At 38.5% G+C, this 17512-nt stretch overlaps 1 protein-coding gene across 1 annotated transcript; it reads left to right on the top strand.

Moving 5' to 3' along the window:
- The first annotated feature begins 1547 nt into the window (after nucleotides 1–1547).
- On the top strand, nucleotides 1548–17512 carry LOC139719028 (dnaJ homolog subfamily C member 21-like). Its single transcript, XM_071630471.1, has 17 exons — nucleotides 1548–1653; nucleotides 2057–2185; nucleotides 6526–6614; nucleotides 7271–7396; nucleotides 8835–9008; nucleotides 9196–9246; nucleotides 9869–9948; nucleotides 10875–10996; nucleotides 11343–11424; nucleotides 12062–12313; nucleotides 13201–13332; nucleotides 13903–14017; nucleotides 14403–14412; nucleotides 15143–15293; nucleotides 16027–16188; nucleotides 16662–16707; nucleotides 17315–17512. The coding sequence occupies exons 1-17, from the start codon at nucleotides 1548–1550 to the stop codon at nucleotides 17510–17512; spliced, it is 2025 nt and encodes a 674-aa protein (XP_071486572.1).

Genomic DNA, 17512 nt, shown 5'->3' with positions numbered 1-17512 from the left:
AGTGGTATGCAAAATTGGTATGTCTAAGTGGTATATTCTAGCGGTGCATTCACGTGGTGTATCCACGTGGAATATTACTATTGATATATTCATGGTATTATATTCTAGTGACACAGTATCCAAGTGTTATGATGTTTCAGTGGTATAGGCCTAAATTGTAGACCTACGTCCACGCGATGTACATACAACTGGTAGTATAATATTCAAGTGGTTTTTATATATTCCAGTGATATAGGCATATTCTATAGTGGTGTATTAGTGGTACAAGTGGTATTAGTATTCTGGTCGAGTGTTATAGTAGTACATACACTCGGTGTATCCACATGGTGTTAAATTCTATTGGAACAATCACGTGATATATCCACGTGGTATAGGCCTGTATTTCATTGATATGCTATACAATATGTAGTATCCAAGGGCTATATTTTAGTGGTATACATGACTATTGTATAGCTCCCCACTACAATTGGTATAATAAGGTGATAGTGATTCTGATTCCACTTAGACATGATTATAACACTTAGATATCATCCATCATCCACTGCTCGGGAATACTACCCGACTTAAGTCAAGTAAGTCATTCTCGTGATATATTCTATCATAGTATATATTCTGGTTGTCTTAGGGTGGTGCTTTCACTTGCAGTGTACTGATAACCACGTGGTATAACAGTGGCATCAAGTGGTATGGACGCTGGCAGGCCTACATTCACTTGGTATATTCGCGTGGTATATCCAAGTGGTATATTCCAGTGATATATTCCAGTCGTATATTCAATAGGCGGGTATATTCCAGTGACCAGTGGTATATTCTGGTTATATATTCTAGTGGTGCATTGTAGTAGTATCATAGTAATATAATTTTAGTGGTATATTCCGATCACAATATTCTAGGGATATATTCTGTAGTGCAATATTCCAGTGGTGTATTGATCCAGCGGTATATGACATATATCTTAGGAATGTATTATGGTAGTACACTTGTGTGCTGATGTTACAATAAGTATCATTCTTATTACCAACGTCATGGTTTATGTAATGATTGTAGGTCTACCCGTCCATGTTTTCTCTTATTTTCATGCCAAAGTGTTTTTTTTTTTCTTTCTTTCTTACTCATATCGATATCTTCACAAACATGATTATCTTAGAAAACGTTTGTAACAGTGGTGGAAATGATATCTCCTGTTGACATTTTTAAACAGGTAGCATAATAAGATTGCTCGTGTGTCTCGATACTCTCAGTGTGGTTATTATATTGTATTACAAATCCACACCTAAATCCAACAATGGAGCTAGGTCCAACTCAAAAATACTGTGATCGCATTTCGATAGATCATTATTTCGCAATCTATTTCTGCGATGTCGCAAAGCCATGTGCGCAGTTCGAGCAAAGGGGGAAAAAGTACACTGCACGCAGTGTAAGTTTCGATGTGTACTGACTGCTCACTATACTACAAGACGACGACGGCACACGGAACTGTGTATGTGCGCCGCAAACTTGATTGCAGAATTTCGTTCTTTTTTCTATTGTGAGGAAATAAAGGAAAGATGCCTGAAACAAAATGTTATTACGAGGTTCTTGGTGTTTCCAGAGACGCCGGAGATGATGAACTGAAGAAGGCATACCGTAAACTGGCTTTGAAATGGCATCCTGGTATGTTGGCTGAACAAGAAACCGGTCATTCGAAATTCTAGTCCCACTCGTGTTATTTTATGTTGGAAATATAAAATGTCGTACAAGTGGTATGAAAGTGTCATGATAAACTTGGAACAAATGCCCAAGCTAGATTAGCAGTTTCGATCTTACAAATTTCACTTGTACAGAGAGGGCCAACAAATTGAAGAAAACTCGTACCTCATATCGTCACCCTCTGGCTCTGCTTATCTTGCTTATCTTATGATGTTTTTCATCATGTTCATTTTACACGTAACATGATTTTGACTTGCGCTTCGCGCTTAACTGTACGCCTTTTAATTTTACCGTATTTGAAGTCTTTGTACTGCATAGTAGTGCTAGTAGGTCACGCCACTTCATTTTCTTCCAACTGTCTCAATAGATAAGAATCCAGACAATGTGGAGGAGTGCACGCGCTATTTCGCTGTCATCCAAAGAGCCTACGATGTACTTGGAGACAAGCAGGAGCGGGCCTGGTATGACAAACATCGGGAGGCCATCATCAGAGGAGGTAATACTACATTTTGATGTTTCGAATAAGACTTTCTCAGTTGGATAGAAATAAACAATTCCCTTCCTTGGCCATAGGAGGGCTAATTGATGCGCATGAAATCTCATGTAATATGTGATCCATTTCCACAACTCCAGAAGTGTTTGATAAAAGCACTTGCAGGTTTACCTCGGCAGTGGTATTGTGATAAAATTACAAATCATCAGTGAGAAAAATTTCACAGTATCTCAATGTCAATGTTCGTCACTTCTTGTTTTCAGTTTTGAAAGTTGCACATCGCTGCATTTGCCCATTTACCCATCTTTGCAATGAAAAAACAAGCAGACAAACAAACACATGAAGTGAAAACAAACTACCCAACTTGGGTTATCATTTCTCACTTGGATTCATATGAATACAATTGTTATCATGGTATGGCATGATATCAAACAAAGGGTGCTCCCATTCATTTTCTAACACTTTGTTAAATGTAGATGTCCAAAAAAGGAAACAAAATGAAATGAGGGATATCGATCCTCATTCATTGTGATCTTTTGTGATGACTGATATGGCAACTGTAAGTGAAATTTACTACTAGACTAAATTACATCATACTAGCAGTTGCAGCTCAGGAACAGTGTGAGACATTACCGTTTTAACTCTTAACGTGCCATGGTCGCCGAACGGCGACCTTAGTCCTGACGTGCCATGGTCGCCGATCGGCGACTAAAAAGAACAAGAAAAGCATTGATCATTGAAGTTCTTGTGGTACTGTAATGTGTTACACCAAGCAACTGCCAATGATATGTACTGGTAGCTGATTAGTATAGCCATCGTTTCCACTAAAAATATGAGCATGCTTACATTGGAAAGTTTTGAGTAAATACACGATTTTTCAGCTAGTTGTATTTTTTTTTCGCGTCGGGAAAATCCGCAGCGGGCGCACCCTCTGCGAGATGTGTATGGGTCAAAAGTCTCATAGGTAAACCACGCGTGTGTGTGCTATTGAATCTGCGTGTATTGTCTATGCGGTTCCACTTGCATTGTTCCGCTTGGACGCTGTCCTGCGGGAAGCTGCTTTGATTTTGTCCCTCACAGAGGGTCAGCTTAGGTTCGTCAGTCAAGTCTTTCATCCTTTTGTTTTGGTGAATGTAACTAATCGTCCCCACACTAGTAAAGGAATTGCACGTGGACAAAGGCCTGCCGATTTCAATAGAGTACGCCCGCCCGCAGTCCGCTTAGACAAAAGGAGGATTAGCAGGTTCTTCCTTCTCAGGTGGACAAAAGACACTATTCCAGAACCCGGGACTATTGCTTTAGTTGCAAATACAGGATCTGGGACTAAAGGACTCAGATTTGGGAATGAATTACTGAGGCAAAAAGAGAAATTGCCAAGACAAAATAAACTGCTAGTATCTTTGGAATCATACAATTCTAGAAGACAATTTTGTTATCATTTGAAAGAGGAGATGTTGCTCTAAAACTTTCTCACAGAGTCAAGGGAGCGTTCCATTGAAGAAAAAACACGACTGACTCTTTTTTTCCATACTACACGAAAATCTTCAATAATTTTTTTTGATGTATCAATTATTTCTGCAATATTTCAGGTTCAGATAGATATTGTGGCAAACTGACTGCATGACACGAAAGAACAAACATTTCTTGATATATGTTGTGTAGAACTCAATTAAACAAGGAAAAGTAGAAATTACGCGGTGCGTAAAATATGTCCCCGCCGGAAGTAGCATTTAGTAGCAAAATGTACAATATCGGTAAAAAATCAAGGTCAAAGGTCAAAGAAGTCAAAGGTCAAAATTCTGTGTAGGAGTTTTGAAGCCCTCACCTAGTGCCATCACAAAAAGCAAACGGAATCGAAATCGGGTTAGAAATGGCGAAGGAGTAGCATTTTGTAGCCAATGTACAATATAGGTCAAAAATCAAGGTCAAAGGTCAAAGAAGTCAAAGGTCAAAATTCTGTGTAGAAGTTTTGAAGCCCTCACCTAGTGCCATCACATAAAGCAAACGGAATCGAAATCGGGTTAGAAATGGCGAAGGAGTAGCATTTTGTAGCCAATGTACAATATAGGTCAAAAATCAAGGTCAAAGGTCAAAGAAGTCAAAGGTCAAAATTCTGTGTAGAAGTTTTGAAGCCCTCACCTAGTGCCATCACATAAAGCAAACGGAATCGAAATCGGGTTAGAAATGGCGAAGGAGTAGCATTTTGTAGCCAATGTACAATATAGGTCAAAAATCAAGGTCAAAGGTCAAAGAAGTCAAAGGTCAAAATTCTGTGTAGAAGTTTTGAAGCCCTCACCTAGTGCCATCACATAAAGCAAACGGAATCGAAATTGGGTTAGAAATGGCGAAGGAGTAGCATTTTGTAGCCAATGTACAATATAGGTCAAAAATCAAGGTCGAAGGTCAAAGAAGTCAAAGGTCAAAATTATGTGTAGAAGTTTTGAAGCCCTCACCTAGTGCCATCACATAAAGCAAACGGAATCGAAATCGGGTTAGAAATGGCGAAGGAGTAGCATTTTGTAGCCAATGTACAATATAGGTCAAAAATCAAGGTCAAAGGTCAAAGAAGTCAAAGGTCAAAATTCTGTGTAGAAGTTTTGAAGCCCTCACCTAGTGCCATCACATAAAGCAAACGGAATCGAAATCGGGTTAGAAATGGCGAAGGAGTAGCATTTTGTAGCCAATGTACAATATAGGTCAAAAATCAAGGTCAAAGGTCAAAGAAGTCAAAGGTCAAAATTCTGTGTAGAAGTTTTGAAGCCCTCACCTAGTGCCATCACATAAAGCAAACGGAATCGAAATCGGGTTAGAAATGGCGAAGGAGTAGCATTTTGAAGCAAAATGTACAATATAGGTCAAAGGTCAAGGTCAAAGGTCACAACTGAAATTCTGTGTAGAAGTTTCAAAGCTCCCATGTAGTGCTATCATATAAAGCAAACAGAATTAAAATTGGCTCATAAATGACAGAGAAGTAGCAAATTGAACATTTTGATCACACACGGACGCACAGACAGACAGACAGACGGACGGACAGACACACGGACACACACACGTACGGAGCCCGTTTCATAGTCCCCTGCTCGAACTCGTTCGGCGGGGACAAAAAAGTCAATAGTTTCAGAGATATGGCGGTTTTAAATTTCATTGTTAGTCCAGTTTCAAAACGTTCTGGCATTAGGTAAAAACCTCTGGCACGTTAGGGGTTTTGGGCCTGGCACATTAAGAGTTAAGATCATATTTGTCCCTGCCGAACGAGTTCGAGCAGGGGACTATGAAACGGGCTCCGTACGTGTGTGTGTGTATGTGTGTGCGTCCGTGTGTGATCAAAATGTTCAATTTGCTACTTCTCTCTCATTTATGAGCCAATTTTGATTCTGTTTGCTTTATATGATAGCACCACATGGGAGCTTTGAAACTTGTACACAGAATTTCAGTTGTGACCTTTGACCTTGACCTTTGACCTATATTGTACATTTTGCTACAAAATGCTACTCCTTCACTATTTCTAACCCGATTTCGATTCCGTTTGCTTTATGTGATGGCACTAGGTGAGGGCTTCAAAACTTCTACACAGAATTTTGACCTTTGACTTCTTTGACCTTTGACCTTGATTTTTGACCTGTATTGTACATTTTGCTACAAAATGCTACTCCTTTGCCATTTCTAATCCGATTTCGATTCCGTTTGCTTTATGTGATGGCACTAGGTGAGGGCTTCAAAACTTCTACACAGAATTTTGACCTTTGACTTCTTTGACCTTTGACCTTGATTTTTGACCTTATTGTACATTTTGCTACAAAATGCTACTCCTTCGCCATTTCTAACCCGATTTCGATTCCGTTTGCTTTATGTGATGGCACTAGGTGAGGGCTTCAAAACTTCTACACAGAATTTCGACCTTTGACTTCTTTGACCTTTGACCATGATTTTTTACCTTATTGTACATTTTGCTACAAAATGCTACTCCTTCGCCATTTCTAACCGATTTCGATTCCGTTTGCTTTATGTGATGGCTTCAAAACTTTTACACAGAATTTTGACCTTTGACTTCTTTGACCTTTGACCTTGATTTTTGACCTTATTGTACATTTTACTACAAAATGCTACTCCTTCGCCATTTCTAACCCGATTTCCGCTGCAACAAACTCATTGATGCCAGTCCAAAGATTTAAACTTCCGGCGGGGACATATATTACACATCGCATAATTTCTACTTTTCCTTGTTAAAATTGGCATACATGTAGTTGATTTCCTTGTTTTGGCTTTGAGCAGTCTGTAGAGTCGTTCATCTTTTCTTTTCTACCCTCTCTTCTTCCCTTCTTCTTTCATCTTATTGGTTATAGGATTTGGTGAGGACTATGAAGATGACTTCCTTAACGTGATGGAGTTCATGAACCCTTCGGCCTACACTGGCTTCGGAGATGGCAAAGATGTAAGTGGACTGTGACGTATGCCAGCTCAATGGCAGGCTTGGGTTTCAAACTAGCATAGGTGGATCTTTTTGCCAAGCAGTCATATAAATTGCAAGCTGTTCATCAATGTCTTATTATGATATAAAGGCATTTCTGGGAGATTTCATTTTGTTAAAGTTACATTGACATCGTATTGACACTATCCTGGTAAAAAAGTTGTACACTGTTGCAGTATTTTTCTTGCATTGTGGTGTCATTTGAATGGATTTTTTATTTTTTTAAATATATTTTTAATATCTAGTGATGATGGAATGGGAGAAATGGCATTTCATTACCTAATCAGTAAAAAGGTATCTAGGAAACAATGTAAATTTGTATTATGCCGTTAAACTAAAAGTTAGCTTACATTGTACTTTCGGACAATTGAAGTTGAAACTTTGCTATTCTCTCAAGGTAGTAACTGATGTCAGTAGGAATAAGTCCTTTGGGATATTAGGGTATACTTGCCCATGGTAGTGTAAAACCTTAAACAGACTACAATAAAAACGTTCCTTTTCAGTTCTTTTCTTCGTCGTAAAGACATGAAAGTTTAATTCCATTTGAGGATGATTTCTCTTGAGTTGTGTCCGACTTCAACAATCAGCGTGCTCTCTGTCTGTTTGGTTTTTTTTCCCAGGGATTTTATGCAGTATACCGTGACATCTTCTTCAAGATTACAGAAGAGGATCGTCGATACATGGAGGAGGGTGACCCAGAGGCTAATGCACCGAGCTTCGGTGACTCTCAGAGTGACTATGATGAGGTAGCGACAATGATTTATATGTGATGCTGTGAATGTTAGCATTTTCACTTGTGTACGTTTGTAGCAAGTGCCTTGTGCAGTGAGACTTTGGGTAACATTCTGGTTTTCAAAAGAGTGTGTAGGATGAGGCCCCATGCAAGTAAACACCCCAGTGTTGGCTTTCTGTTTATCCTGAAGTAGCCTTTACTCGCACACATTTTGTAGTCTTTAAAAAAAGACTCCGCTCATTATGGCTTTATCAAGAATCAAATACCTGTCTATGTAGCATGGCACAGTCTCAAGTTACCATCATGTAAGGATTACCATCAGTATTGGGAAAATTGTTATAAACTCATTCATCACATTTTTGGTTGAAGATGCCATCAAAAAACATAAGAACATGGATGAAGTGTTTTGGATTCTTAATAAACCAGGCAGGACTTGTTTGAAGATTTGACAAATGATGTTTGAATGCCAATGTACACCTTTGATTAAAGGACAAGTTCACCTTCATAAACATAAGGATTGAGAGAATGCAGCAATATTAGTAGAACACATCAGTGAAAGTTTGAGGCAAATCAGACAATCCGTTCAAAAGTTATGAATTTTTGAAGTTTTTGTGCAGTACCCGCTGGATGAGAAGACTACTGCAGTGTATGAATAACTTAGATGTCACATGCGTACAACAATATAAGGAAAATATAAAGAGAATTTCACAAAATTCCATCTTTTGAAAAAAGTACACATTCCCCTGACTCGTTACCAACAAATAGTATGGGTAATATTATTCCCCCTGCCTTTAGAAAGAGGCAAGTCAAGTGCTCTTTTATTATGCAAAAAAGTGAAAATATGTTGAATTTTCTTTTACATTTTCTTTATACTGTTGTACGCATATGACTCACAAGCTGTAGTAGTCTCCTCATACAGCGGTTCCAACACAAAAATTAAAAAAATTCATAACTTTTGCATCGATTGTCCAATTTTCCTCAAACTTTCACTGATGTGTTCTACTAATATTGTTGCATTTTCTCAATCCTTATGTTTATGAAGGTGAACTTGTCCTTTAAAACAAAAACAAAAACAAAAAAATGATGAAATATTGGGATGGAGGTTTACGGCTTGCACCCATTATGTTGCTGGAGGTAAAAAGAAATGGCCTTGCATTCTCTTCACTGTCCATCAAACAATAATGAGAGGAGCAGCATGATGTAGATTCTTTCAACATTCGTACCTGTGAACGAAGCTGTATACAGTATGTGTGAAATTCAGTTCACAAATAAATTTCCTAAATTTTTAGTCAGCACACATTTCCCTTACAAACTGACCATGAACTGACAGTACTGATTCTTTTGTAAGCATATCAAATATTGATTGAAGTTTACTTTCTTGAGTATCAATCTGTTATAGATTTAAGCAAATTACGCAGGAATTCAGTTGGTGTTGCCTTTTTTGCCGCCAGGTTGTCCGTCCATTCTATGCCCACTGGCAGAGTTACCGTACAGCGAGATCCTTTGTGTGGGCAGAAGAGTATGACACGCGTGACGCTCCGAACAGACGCGTAGCACGCCTCATGGAGAAAGATAACAAGAAGAAGCGAGAGGCGGCCAAGAAGGCATGGAATCAGCAGGTTCAGGTGAGACACTCTTGCAAGCAAAGATTACCATCGTCATGTGTGTATGACATCACTAAATTCATCCTTTTGCCCTTAGAAATGTTTGCATTTAAAGTATTTGTAACAAAGTCTTTCATCCTTTTTGTTTTTGATGAGGAAAGAGGAGCCAATAAAAAGTATAAAGTTTTGATTTTTCTTATCTCTGCAGCTTCTTGTGTCCTACATACGGAAGAAGGACAGGAGAGTGCAAGCACACAAGGTAAGCGCTGTACCCAGTCACAAATTCTTTAACTCTTTAGCTCCCAAACCAGTCCATGTTGCCTCTCGTGAAAATGAATAAACCACCTGTGTTTGTGCATGCGTGCGTGAGGTGCAGATTTGTGAAAAAGTATGCCTTTCTTTGTGTTGCTCATATCATTCGCACATCACCCTTCTCCATAGGTTAAGTTCTGTACATGTGCGATCAGTTGTCTAATTTGATGCATGAACACACATCCTTTATGAACTATGAATGTGGGTATTTTGTACAACCTCGGTCGAGTCCGACTATAAACCAAACGATATGATTGTTGGACAGATGTCATTCACTTCTTTGATATCGCTTCTATTACAAGTGTGAATTACTTGGTGTGAAAGTGAAAGTGTATTATACCCAACAGCCATCTGTATCGGAGTCCAATATAAATACATAGAAGCATATTTCACTTTCAATTCAATAATACAAATGATGTTATGAATTGCTTTACAAAATGTACAAAATGATATGATAAGGTATGCAAGTGAAATGTGATATCTTATCTGCATATGATGTGCTAAACTTTGGTTACACAACTGTGCCTTTTTATGCTAATGCTTCTTTGGGTTTTTCTGTCTTTCGATAGAAACTGATGGGAGAAAAAGCAGCAGAAAGAGAGCGACTTGAGAAGGAACGCAGAGAGAAACAGCGGAAGCAGAGGGCAAAGTGAGCTGCATTCTCTCATTTCATTATGGTGTCTATTGATGACATATTCACTGTCAATAGACTTCAGTCATACTGTATCTATCTGTCTTTGATGCAGATGAAGACTTTATTTTATGATAAACTATAGATATCTTGTTTTTCGTGGGGGGGGGGGGGGGGGTGGGAGACATGGAGGGAATCTGGATGACATTTCGTCATTTTGATGAAAAGTTGACAAGCATGACGTTTTGTTGCAAATTTTTGTATGAAGATCAAATACAAGAAATTATTTGAGCCCGCAAAGAAAGGGACCATTCATTCATTCGTTCGTACGTTCGTTCGTCCGTCCGTCCGTCCGTCAGTCAGTCAGTCAGTCAGTCAGTCAGTCAGTCAGTCAGTCAGTCAGTCAGTCAGTCAATCAATCAATCAGGTTTATTAATATTACTGCCATGGCAGCCAATAGGCTTACTTGCGAAGAACAATGTAGAAATACAAAAATTTTAAGTTAAAAATATGTACAGTACAGTATTTAAAAAAGAAACAAATTGCAAATGAGTCAACTAATGATGAGGAGACCAAAAGAAAGCCAAACAATTCCAGTATATACGACACCAAGAATGGATAGAATTAGAATTCTTTGAAATTGAAATGATAATCACATTACTATCCTTATTAGATAAGTTAATGGTAGTCCTCAATCCTTTCTTTCTTCAGTTAATAAAAAAATCAGCTAGTGTTAGTCCTCAAATCTTTTTTTGTTAAGTTAAAAAAATCAGTCAGTGGTAGTCCTCAATTCTTCTTTCTTAGTTAAATAAAGAAAATAAATCAGTTGAGTAAGCCCTCGATTCTATCTTTGGGTCCTCCCACCCCCCCCCCCCCCCTTCTCCGTTTGTGAGTCTGGGTCTCTACATGCCAACAGTAGCATTTTTTGTGTCCTGTCAACACAGGGAGTATGAGCAGCTGGCTGCGGAGGGCCAGAAGGCTATGGAGGAGATGGAGGAGGAGTTCAGGGCAATGGAAGCGACGCTGGACGACGAATTTGGGGCAGAGAGTGAGGACCAGAGCACAGGTACGAGTTTTGAACCCACGACCTCCTGATTGCTAGACAGGCATCACATCCACTGCACCACCAAGCTTGGGCCCGATTGCCAGTGATAGTTCTGATCCCTCATGGCAATGAATACTGCATGTTCATTCAAATTTACAATTTCTGCTTCGAAACAAGAATTACTAAAATTTTGTTATAAGTGACACATTTCCTATTCTTTTTTTTTCTAATATCATTTTATGTATTTGGTTATTAATTCGTATTAATTGACTATTGATATATGTGTATTTATTTATTTATTTATCACTCTATTATTTTTCATCCATACACGAGTTAATTTTTATTCATGATCATTTTCAACAAACAGACTCACAGGAAGAGGAGGTTGAAGAGGATCTTGATGACCTGTTCTGTGTGGCGTGCAACAAGAGTTTTAAAAGCCCCAAAGCGTAAGTTCAAGTCATCAAGCAAATTCATCATTCAATTATCAGTCACACTTGTAATGTTAGTTATAGGAGATATGTTAGACAGATGTAAATTTTTTACTAAGTATCTGGGCAGTTTTTAGTTTAATCCTGCTCTATCAATGGTGATGAACTTTTTCTTTTTTAAGTTAATCTCACATCAAAGCTAAAATTCTCATTCTCAAAATATATTTGGTGCATTATAAAAAAACGACAACAGTGAAGCATAGGTATATTGTGAGGTTTTTGAAAAGGTTTGGTATTGTATGAATACGAAGATAGTGTACTGTTGCAGTGGTGTGTGTCAGTTGTAGAGCTGTGCCAAAGCTATTGACTGCTAACTTTAACAGATCTAGGGCCCGTTGCATAAAAGTTACAATTATGGTAAGTTTGCTATCCAATGGTAACTACCATGGCAACAATACTCACCAGCCAATCAAAATCAAGAATTCCAATGAAGTTACCATTGGATGGCAAAGTTACCATAATTGTAACTTTAATGCAACGGGCCCCTGGACATCAGTTTGTGGATGTTCTGGGCATTGAAGGAATGGTGCCCTCAACCCCCTTTTCATTTCTTTTCTCTTTTCTTACCACATTTTCTTTTACTCCTTTCTTGCAGTTTCTCTAACCACGAGAACTCCAAGAAGCACCGGGAGAACATGGCCCTGCTGAAAGCTGAGATGGAGGCGGAGGAGGAGGCGTTTGCCGGAGAGGAGCAGGAAGTGGAGATTGGGGAGGAAGAAGGAGAAGAAGAAGGGGATGGGCAAGATTTGGAAGGAAGAGATGGGGAAGAAGCAGAGGAGAGACTTCACAGCGATGATGAGGAGCTGGTAGAGATATCTGTGAATGGCTCAGGACAACCGAGGAAAAAGTGAGTTGCTGTATAAATGGCGCTCCCACTACGACGAACATGGTTATTACAAAATTTTGTTACAACGCAGTAAAAATTAAGGTCCCAAAGTTATCATCATTAACCCGTTGAGGACGGTTTGATTTTGCTACAACACACATTTCCCATAGACGCTTGCCCGAGTATACTCGGGACTCGTCCCCAACCGGTTAAAGTCTATGGTGTAAAATTCTCTTCAGCTATAATGGAATTTTGATTTAATGAAGTTAAACTTCCCGTCCTGAGGACTTTGTTATAATGGGAGTCAAGTGTATACTATATATTTTTTAATCCTCCAGAGATTAATTCAACCTGGACCATCTAAATCAATTTGATAAGGTTTCTTTCCAGTTTAAGATGAGAGAGAATTCAACTTTTCAATAAAGTTTTCATAAAAGAGTTGCTTTCCACAGTTGGTTTTCCTAATTGTTGTTTTAGGCTTGTAGAAGTGTAATAAGATTCTTAATGAAGTGCAGTTTCTGCAATTGTGGCAAGTTGATGTTGATTATGGTTGACGTTTACTAATGGAGCATCGCCGAGATACATGTCACAAGTAACAGATCAAATCCTGTTGGACATGATATTGATTTCTCATGTAAATGCAGGCATGGCACTTTTTTTGTAAAGTATACTTTATTCTTTAAAAAGTAATTGATTGATTTTCGTGAAAAAATTAATATTGCAGTGCTGAGATAATTTAACTAGATGTCTCTCACTTTATGTTGTATCTCAATGTAATGTTTGGAAATGTTGCACTCATGTAAACTCTTGTTCTTGTTTGTCAATCCTCTGAGACAAGACTTTTGTTGTTTAGATATTCATATGATCGAGCCCAATCGTTTTTACTCAATAATTCTCTCTCATCACAGACTGACCAAGAAGCAGAAGAAAAAGAGGAGACAGCAGGCTAAGGCAGACGAGACAGAGGAAGTGGAACCTGACCTTTGCCCTCCTGACAATGACAAGGAGGCCGATGAAGAACTGGAGAACTCCAGAACTAAGTATGTTTAGTTTCACCGCATTGTTTGTTGTTGTGGTTGTATATTTGTGGTGTTTGTATGTGTGTGTGTTCTCTGAAAATTTGCATGTTTGATGTTCTTGCTTTGTTGGCTTGAGGTGCATCAGTATTCTTTTTTGGCCGAGTATGGTCCTGTAAAAGACTTACTCATTTTGTGGCAGGTCTGAGTTGGTTGTTTTCAGGAGCGCAGTCATCCAAGATAGAATAGCAAACAGCACAGTGCAGTGCACAGCAAACCACTGTAGGTTTGTAGGTGTGTGCATCTATAGCTTTTGTATTATGCATTTTGTCTGTGTGCTTTATGTATGTTTCTATTCAGTTGTAAAATTGAACTAAACATGAAGAAATGTATCTGTCATTAAACACTTACAAATATACTGGTTTGACAGAAACTTACTGTCCAAAATCTGAATTTGAATCTCAGAGGTAATCATGTTCCTTGTTGCCCATCACCAGCAGGTGTAATGAAGTAAGAAACTGTGTCACTTACAGATCTCTATGATCATTTTTTTTTTCTTCAAAGTTTGATTTTGTTTCTGTTCTTTTTGTTCAGGTTGTCTAAGAAGCAGAAGAAGAGGAGAAGGCAACAGGCCAAGGCAGGAATGGAGGAGGACGAGGATGAAAAGGCTGGACCTTTAAAAATTGACGAGAAAGAAGATGCTAACAATGTTGACAAGGCCAAGTAATCAAGGAATACACCCATATGTCCACTAGCGTATTCACAAATATTATGTTTATGATAAGAAATACACATAATTGTTCTTTTTAATCTGGGCCCTTTTTGTCCAAACTTGCAATGATTTGAAAGCTTATTCCAATTACCATGAAACACTTGTCCATTGTTTATGACACATGTAGTTGACTGTGGAAAGAGAATACATGTAGCGCTTGACTGCTTTCACACAAGTGGATTACCACCTGTCTGTTCTCTGTCGACCTATAAAAAGGATCTCGTTTGGGGGCATTGGAGGCTCTCGCAGAATTGCGGGAGGAAAGGGTTAACATTTATAGGGGAAAACTCTATCAGATGGATAATTTTACACTTTTGCTAAGAAACATGTTGGTTGTTGAGATTAAGATGTTTAATAATGGTTTATTTGTTTTTAATGTAAGGAATGTTGTTATACTGTACAAAGTCAAACAGGTACAGAATGTTTGGCAAAACTCCAGTATCTACTGTAGCATGGACCATGATATGATATCAAACACCTGAAGTCTATGTGATACTTTACCTAGTATCAAGAGTTTGCCAGAATGATGATAATGATATTGTCTTTTAGTTGTCCAGGGTAGCCTCTACAGTGTTAACACTGCTCTTCCAGAAGATCCTACCACTTTTATTACCCTCTGACAGCATTGTCAGGCACCCATTTATACACCTAAGTCTAAGGGAAAATTATCAACAAAACATTTTGTCCAAAGGTAAATGCACCAGGCAGGACTCAAATTCTGGCCTTCTGTTTTCAAATCCTTGGTCTTGTCTGCAATACCATGGTGCTCCCTTGCATGTGTCTATAAATATGTATAATATACCCCAAAATGATATATAATATGATTATACTGTGCACTCCAGTTCTAACAAGCACAGTTATAACGAAATTTCGGTTACAACGATATAAAAATTCGCGCGTCAACATTATCCGATCTATGCTTTTTATTGTTTATTTGTTCGGATATAGTGAAATTTTGGTATAACAAAAGAAAACTGGCGGTCCCGAGGACTTCGTTATAACAGGAGTCCACTGTATATTACATATAATCATACCCAAGAAAAATGTGTGATGACCTGGAAGACAATTCACTCTTTACCAAAGTGTCCGTTTTCGTCATCTTAAGGCTTTCCAAGAAACAGAAGAAGAAGAGGCGGCAACAGCGTGAGATGCCGGGAGATGAGGATGAGGAGGAAAATGGGGAGGAACTTTTCAACAATGTGCAAGACGACAAGTAAGCATGCACATTCGTGTGAGATGTTCATCGTATTCAAGCAAAATTGTATAGCTTCAAGTAACAGAAAGAGATGGCTTACAAGAATAGCATATTTCTATGTCATAATGAGCTGCAGCTGTTTCATAAATTCTTCAATTTGATTGCCTCTTGATGGCAGTAGTAACAAAAGGCAACTTCAGCTTCATTTAATGCATGATTTCACAAATAAGGCCCTAACAGTGACTATATGATATAGTGAGACAGCATGAAATTTGCTTTGTGAAATGTAAATTTTACTGAATCTGAGTGTGAAATCACTTGACTGGAATAAAACATTGGTTAAACAGGACGCATTCACTAACTCGCGTACAAAATAGAAACTTTGTATAAAATTCATATTACTGAATGAATCAAGTTCAATTGATTTGACACACTGTTGCCAATAGTATTTACAAACATGTGACCAGTTACATCCCACAATCTACGTGCAAAGAGACATAGAGATATGGAACATGGGATTTACAACAACTACTGTATAACTGGACAATGCATTGCATAGTCCACCAGCATGCCGGACTTAGCCACACCTAAACTTTAGCCGAGCACTTGTAGGTGTAGCATAGACAGTTGCTTAACTGGGACAAAGACCTAATACCCATGAGTCACCCTGATCAAGCAGTGGTGATTATATTTCAAGGAGAGGGTCACATTTTTAGATCGTTTTCTCTTCTTCAAAATTTTCTTGTCCCAGGAAGGGGAAAGTAGAAGAAGACAATCAAAGAGATGACGATATGGAGAAGATACCAGAGGAGACACTGGATCCAGACAGTCTTGGGACTGATGTGCAAGAGAGGTTGCACATTGGGGAACCTGCCGATGAAAGCTGCCGAGATCCAAGTCAACAACAGTCGAGGTGGGATTCTATGCATCTTTATCTTCACTCCAAATTAGTCCATTTACCCCGTTCAGAATGATTTTAGTATTGAAGCCATGCCTACTGTTATTACATGGTTGGCTGATTTCACTGTATATGAATATCAACACATGGATTAGATTAGAAAAGCAGTATTAACATATGAATCATTAATATTTGTATCTCACTGTCCATAACAGTCTAAAGGAAATGAGGGCTATTGTAATCTTGCACGAACATATAAGCAAGCGTCATAAAGTAGCGATAATGTTGAAACTTACTTTACATACTTCTGTCCAGGAACTTTGAGTTCTCTCTATCCCTCTGAGGTAAACTGCACCCAGGTCTTTATTTCATAAACATACATGTAGGTGACTGACTTTTGATATAATTGATTATTACAGATGTTATATATTGTTCATTTTATTGTCTTGTATGTTTGATTCTTGTTTTATTAATTTTCAATCCACCAGACATCAAACAAATCATGAGAGGAATCAAGTTCACAAGACAACAGAGGTGAGCATCACAAATCTTTCATTTCAGAAGCTATTACTAATAGGGAGAAAGAGAGAATTTTTTTTTCTTCACCTCACAACTTGACAGTGTTCACAATTCTGTTGTATGATCATGCATGTTTTCCATCAGTGTTTCTTTGTTTTACCAGTTTGTGTTATTTTTCCTCACAATATACTGTAAGTGCAGATGATCACTATAAAGTATTGTTGAATGTTGATGGTGTCCGAATAAGTCAACAACACAGAGTCCACTTTGTTTCTGATGAGTTTACACCACAAAATGCCACGGGCTTCAGATGATTTTCTTCATGTACAGTGGACTCCCGTTATAATGAAATCCTCGGAACCGGCAATTTTCTTTCGTTGTATTGAAATTTTGTTGTAACTGAACAAATAAACAATGAAAATACATATAGTGGATAATGTTGCGGCCTGAATTCTTACTTTGTTGCAACCGGAATTTTGTTATAATCGTGTTCGTTATAACGGGAGTGCACTGTACATATATATGACATATGAGATGTGCTATCATTAACTTTAAAGAAGATCCGGTTACATTTATATTTCGCCTCACTACTCCTTTTCCTGCTCTCCACTTTTCGCTACAGGCTTCCACATCTTCAGCCGAGCACACCTGCCACACGTGCTCTTCACACTTTTCGTCGCGGAACAAGCTGTTCAAGCACGTCAATGCCACGGGTCACGCTCTCCGGCTACCCACCGAAGTCGGCGCGTCAAATCACCCCTCTGCCCCAAAGGGCTCCAAGAAAAAGAAAAGACAGAGAGGGAGATATGAACTAGAATAA

Source organism: Diadema antillarum, unplaced genomic scaffold (genome assembly GCF_040938485.1).
Source record: "Diadema antillarum isolate AM-2024a unplaced genomic scaffold, OU_Dant_1.0 scf00000103, whole genome shotgun sequence".
NCBI classification, from domain to species: Eukaryota; Metazoa; Echinodermata; class Echinoidea; order Diadematoida; family Diadematidae; genus Diadema; species Diadema antillarum.
This window is presented reverse-complemented; position numbering and strand designations above follow the sequence as displayed.